The 5,628-nt window shown below is 53.0% G+C and overlaps 1 protein-coding gene across 1 annotated transcript; it reads right to left on the reverse strand.

Annotated features, from left to right (window-relative positions):
* Positions 1-2,099: 2,099 nt before the first annotated feature.
* LOC132479552 (tetrapeptide repeat homeobox protein 2-like) lies at positions 2,100-3,875 on the reverse strand. Its single transcript, XM_060083099.1, has 3 exons — positions 3,872-3,875; positions 3,123-3,292; positions 2,100-3,074 (listed from the first exon to the last, which is right to left on the reverse strand). Exons 1-3 carry the CDS (start codon positions 3,873-3,875, stop codon positions 2,100-2,102), a joined length of 1,149 nt encoding a protein of 382 aa, XP_059939082.1.
* Positions 3,876-5,628: the final 1,753 nt, after the last annotated feature.

Genomic DNA, 5,628 nt, shown 5'->3' on the forward strand with positions numbered 1-5,628 from the left:
GGCCGCGATAGTGAGAGGCCCACGCACCGCAAAAAAAAAAAGCCCAAAATACTGCTTTAGCCTAACCTATAGTCTAACCTGGAGAATGTTTGACAGATCAGTGGATAAAGAAAAAGTGGTATATACAAACAATGGTATATTAGTCTTAAAGAAGAAAGATATTCTACCAGTTGTGAAAATGGGGATGAACCTGAAGGACATTAGGATAAGTGAAATAAGGTAGATGGAAGGGACAAATAGTGCCTGATTCTACTTGTCTGAGGGATTTAGTCAAACTCATAGAGAAAGAGAAAGCAGGATGGTGGTCTCCAAGGGCTTCCTTTAAGGATGGTCAGGACACAGCCTGAGGTTGTGGAGGGGAGGTGGAATAGAGCCCAGGAGAGCCTCCTAGGTGATGGCAAAGATTCCTGGATTCAGAGGGGGTGGGAGGATCCTTATAGGGGCACCCCTCTCCCTCCACCCTGCCCAGGGTGAATCTGAATCTTATCTCCCTCCTCCCCTGTCCCCAGAATGCCCATAGGGACGTCCCCACCTCAGCTCCTTCTCCTGGAATAGACGGAATATTAGATCCTCCCTGCCCTCGGCTACAATGTCAGGGTTTGAGTGGGTGGGGTTTCAGTGGTCTTGTGTGTGTACATTCTCACCAGAGTCCGTCGGGTAAGCAAGAGGGGCTTTCATTATATCCTGGCAGTCTGCCTCTCCCTTCCCCCCAGCACTCCACTCCAGAGCCTGTCACGTGAGTGTCCCCCTCCCAAATCTGATCTAATTCTCTCTCTGCTCTGCTGAGGTTGGCCTGGCCTAAGAGGATTGGAGCTTTTGCTAAATGGAACCAGGACAGGGTCAGAGGACCGGCCGTGGGGAGACTCAGGGGCCAGGATGGCCACAGGAGGGCGGTAGAGGAATAGCTTGATGGGGAGACAGAGGTGCAGAGAGAAAAGATGAGAGAGATTCCTACAGCGTTTGGTAAAACCAAAGGAGGGGATAACACTCCCTGGCTCTGTAGGAAACAGTGTTTACCAGATGACCATGAACTTTATGAATTTTCAACTTATCAAGCCCAAAACAACATCCAGATAAGTTGTTAGAATTTTTTAAAAAACTGAGCCAGGTCCCTGGATACAAACTAAATATATCAGTCAAATTCTATATAAAATTAAAATTTTCTAATTTAAATGTAAAATTAAATTATAATCATAAAATAAAAATTATAAAATAAACATTTCAATACCATCTAAAATGTCAGACAATAAGAAAGTGCTAGAAATAAACCTACAGAGAGATATACGTAAGACTACTGTGGTTAAATAATAACACTGAATGGAGAGTCTTTGTAGACAACCAAATGGATGAATAAGTAAGTAATATACCTAGATTGGAAAGCTCAGTATTGTAAAGATGTCAATTAATTCCAAAACCGTTTATGGATTTAATGCACTTTTTTTTTTTTTTTTTTTTGCGGTACGCGGGCCTCTCACTGTTGTGGCCTCTCCCATTGCAGAGCACAGGCTCAGGCTCAGCGTCCATGGCTCACGGGCCCAACCACTCCGCGGCATGTGGGATCTTCCCGGACCGGGGCACGAACCCGTGTCCCCTGCATCGGCAGGCGGACTCTCAACCACTGGGCCACCAGGGAAGCCCTAATGCGCTTTTTAAAATTCACAAGTATTTGAAGCTACAGGCAAGGACAAGCCAAAACAAAACTTTCTAGACATCAAGGGAAGGTAAAGATTTAACGCGATTTTAATTAAATTCACTGTGAGGCTGGTGAAGGTCCAATAGAAAGTTCTTGGGAGCATCCACGAAAGCGAAATGTACACTGCTAACGTAATTCCACCTCTGACTTAGGCATTGACAGAAATGCCCACGTGTTCCCCAAATACTAACTGGGAGGGGGACATTCAGAGCTGCGCGACCCTTGATGGCCTCACAGTGACACAAAAATGCCCCCTCCCCAGGCTGGATCAAGGGAGGTGTGGACAAGTGGCTGAGAGTAACCAGCTGTGAAGACAAGCGGCCACCACTTCCCGCATCTGCGCCCATAATGCATTAGTTCTCTCTGGCCTCGCGGGGTCTGCAGGACTTTGCGGGGACAGATGACCCTATAGATTCAGTAACCGGCCGGGGCCTAAGTCGTTCTCATCCACAAAGCTCTCTTCTGTTTGGTACCCAGACGTCGGGAAGGAAGGGTCTTGGCGTGAGAATATCACTGGAATTGGAAAAGGATCTGGGCCAAAGTTGGGGGCGTAGGAGTCCAGAGGCCAGACTGGGGCCGGGGCCGGGGCTGAAGCAGCCTGGACGGGCGCCTGGGCTCCTTGTGCCGGGGCCCACATGGCAGGGCCGTGGCTGGAGATGCTGGGCTCTGGCGCTGGGAGCATCCCCGCGGGGCTGGGCAGAGGGGGCCTGCGGAATCCCGGGCCGTCTGGGAATGCGGGGCCGGCAACTGCGGTGGCAGCGGCAATGACAGGGGCAGGCGCGGGGCCCGGGGCGCCGTGGGCTCCGGGGTCCGTGGGAGCATCGCGGGCCCTCTGGCCTCGGCCCTTGGACAGTCGCTGCAGCCGGGAGCGCTGGGCCCGGCGGTTCTTGAACCACACCTGGGGAAACAGGGGACCGGGACGAGGTGTTAAGAGGCGAGAGGCTGCGCTAATTCTTCTCCGCCCCGGGTGTGAAGCCGCCCCGTCCCGGTGAGAAGCCATCCCTCCCCCTCCTCCTCCCAGACCCAATTTGTGGCCCCTGGTGTTCAGGAGGCCGCCGAGGAGGGGTGCAGAGGACAGGAGGGCCTGGGGGCCAGGAAGGAGTCTGCCCGAGAGGGTCCGCGGGTTCAGAGGCCCTGAGGCCTGGGCACAGGGAGACCACGGGGGCGTCAGTCCCGGCCGGTGGGGTTGGAGGGCTTGTACGGCACAGGGCTGAGGCGGACTCGGGGTCCAGCCCTGGATCCGCAGCCGGGAGACCCCTTGCTTGCTGCGTGACCCAGGGCAGCACCGGACCGCTTTGGCCTTGCTGATCCCCTCCCGCAGAGCGGAGAGGGCGGAAAGGTGGCCCAGAGGCCCTTGATAAACGGCGAGGTGGGGGCGCGTCTGGTGGGGGGCGGGGAAGGGCGGGGCCTGGTGGGGGGCGCATCAGACCTGCAGTTTGTGCTCCTCTAGGCTGAGCCTGGTCGCCAGGCGCAGGCGGTCCTGGTAGCCGGGGTACTCATTCTTCTGGAAGTATTCCTTGAGCACGTCCAGTTGCTCTTTGGTGTACACCGTGCGCTCCTGCCGCCGCCTCTTTGGGGGTCCTGAGCTCCGTGTGGGGCCTGGCCAAGGGGGAAGCAGGGTCACATGAGCCCCAGCAACAGCCCCTAGCCCGCCTGGCACCCTCTCCCTACCTGCGCCAGGCCCTTGTGAGCAGCCGAGGGGCTCAGGCCTGAGGGCGGCAGGCAGTGCGTGGAGAAGCCTGCGGCATCGGGACCAGATGTTCTTGGTTAGACTCAGGCTCTCCGTACTTCAGCCCCAGCCCCTGCACCTCTCTGGGCCGCAGTGAACACAGCTTTGAAATGGGCCTGATCACAGCTCCTGGAGTATTCCAGGGCCCCCAGCCTGGGAAGGCACGCAGCACAGGCTCCTTAGGGCTCCCCCTCTCCCATCCAAGGGCTGCAGCCACCCTGATGTTTACAGGGGACCCCTGCGTGCCAGGCTCTCCGCTCATCTCACCCCAATAATGTAATTCCATTCCCCAGACTCCGCTAAGCCCTCCCCACAGCACAGCGCAAGAAGCGCTCTCAGACAGCTGGGCCCTTCTCTGGATGCCCAGGAGGCCTCCCAGCCTTGGCGCTAGGACACCGCTTGCACAACCCCACCGCCGGCCCAGACCCCTCTTGGTGGCCCAGACTCACCCATGAGAGACTTGGGTTCTCGCTTCCTCCTCACTGCTGCTCTGCTGTCTGCATTTGAGGCTCTGCGCACAGGGCCTGGGGCTTACATCCCAGCTTTATGCTGTGTCCATTGGGCACACCCTAAGGGTCCTGGAACCCACCCTCTCTTGCCCCACCCTCAGACTCACTCCCTTGCAGGAGATGCAATAATTGATTAATCCTTTTTTATTGAACAGCTACTACTCGCTGGGCCTTTCCCGGGAGCTGCTAAAAACCCTCTGTGTTAAGACAGCCTGGGTCCTGCTCTTTTCCCTTTGGGGATGAATGAACTGGGTCTGGTTTGCCTGTTCGACTCAGGAGCTTGGGTCTCAGGTCCCCAGCTTCCCGCCTCTCCCAGCTGCATAGACCTGGGACTAAACATCAGACTGAACTCCTGGCTTGTGCCAGCGTCTCCTGGGGTCAGGGGGGGACACAGCTTATTATACTCATCCCCAGGGGACTTTTATTATCATCAGTGGGAGATGACAATTAAATAAGTGATCAAATACAGCATGAAACAATGCAGAGAGAACTTGTTATTCGATTTACGTCACTCTGAACTGTTGCTCACGGGAACATTCTACCATAAGTGGACATATACTCAGCTCCATTTCTGGCAACATTCTGCCATAATTGGACACCTTTTCTGCTTCTTGGGCAGCTGGGTACACATTGGTCACCAAGACAGTCGATGGTGCTGCTGTCGACAGGGGAGAATCTAGTAATGTCCTTAATCTGTAAGATGTGACTCGAGGCCACCTTCTCCCTACTTTTTTTTTTTAATTGAAGTAAAGTTGATTTACAATGTTGTGTTAATTTCTGCTGTACAGCACAATGATTCAATTATACATATATAGACATTGTTTTTTATATTCTTTTCCATTATGGTTTATCACAGGATACTGAATACAGTTCCCTGTGCTATACAGTCGGATCTTATTGTTTATCCATCCTATATATAATAGTTTGCATCTGCTAATCCCAGACTCCTAATCTTTCCCTTACCCTCCCCACTACCCCTCCACAGTCTCCCTACTTTTTGTGTGTGTGTTTTTTTCCCTTAGATTTTTTTTCTTAACCCATTTTTCCCACACTACCATTTTGGAACGTATACACTCTTGCTGCCTTTCCCCCCCCCCATTAAACTTTAGAAATTCGAACATGCAACAAAATTTTGGGTTAAAAGGATTTAAATTTGCTTCTGCCATTTGCCCTGGGGCATTACACACCGGGACCACTTTAAACTCAATTCTTAGCTCTAGATTTTTTTTCCCCACATAGGAAGTGTAAATTTAGGGCACAAATGTTATGAATACTGGCTCGTGGTTATGAATTCTCATGGGAGATTTTTCTTCCCTCCACCTTGCAGGGAAGATAAAGTCCTCCCTACCTTTTAAAGGAAATTAAATGGAACATCGTGATGTTTAGCTGGGCAAAGATTTTTTTTTTTTTTTTTTTTTTTTTTGTGGTACACAGGCTTCTCACTGTTGTGGCCTCTCCCGTTGTGGAGCACAGGCTCCGGACGCGCAGGCTCAGCGGCCATGGCTCACGGGCCCAGCCACTCCACGGCATGTGGGATCTTCCCGGACCGGGGCATGAACCCGTGTCCCCTGCATCGGCAGGCGGACTCTCAACCACTGCGCCACCAGGGAAGCCCAGTGGGCTCTTCTTTGCAGCACACGGGCTTCTCCCTAGTAGTGGCGTGCGTGTTTTCTCTTCTCTAGCTGTGGCACGCAGGC

The sequence above is a fragment of the Mesoplodon densirostris genome, chromosome 19 (assembly GCF_025265405.1).
Source record: "Mesoplodon densirostris isolate mMesDen1 chromosome 19, mMesDen1 primary haplotype, whole genome shotgun sequence".
NCBI lineage: Eukaryota > Metazoa > Chordata > Mammalia > Artiodactyla > Ziphiidae > Mesoplodon > Mesoplodon densirostris.

Coding starts and splice junctions, on each gene's coding strand:
- LOC132479552 (XM_060083099.1), bottom strand. Junction 3,075..3,122: donor TAGAGGAGCACAAACTGCAG/GTCTGATGCGCC, acceptor GCCCCCCACCAG/ACGCGCCCCCACCTCGCCGT.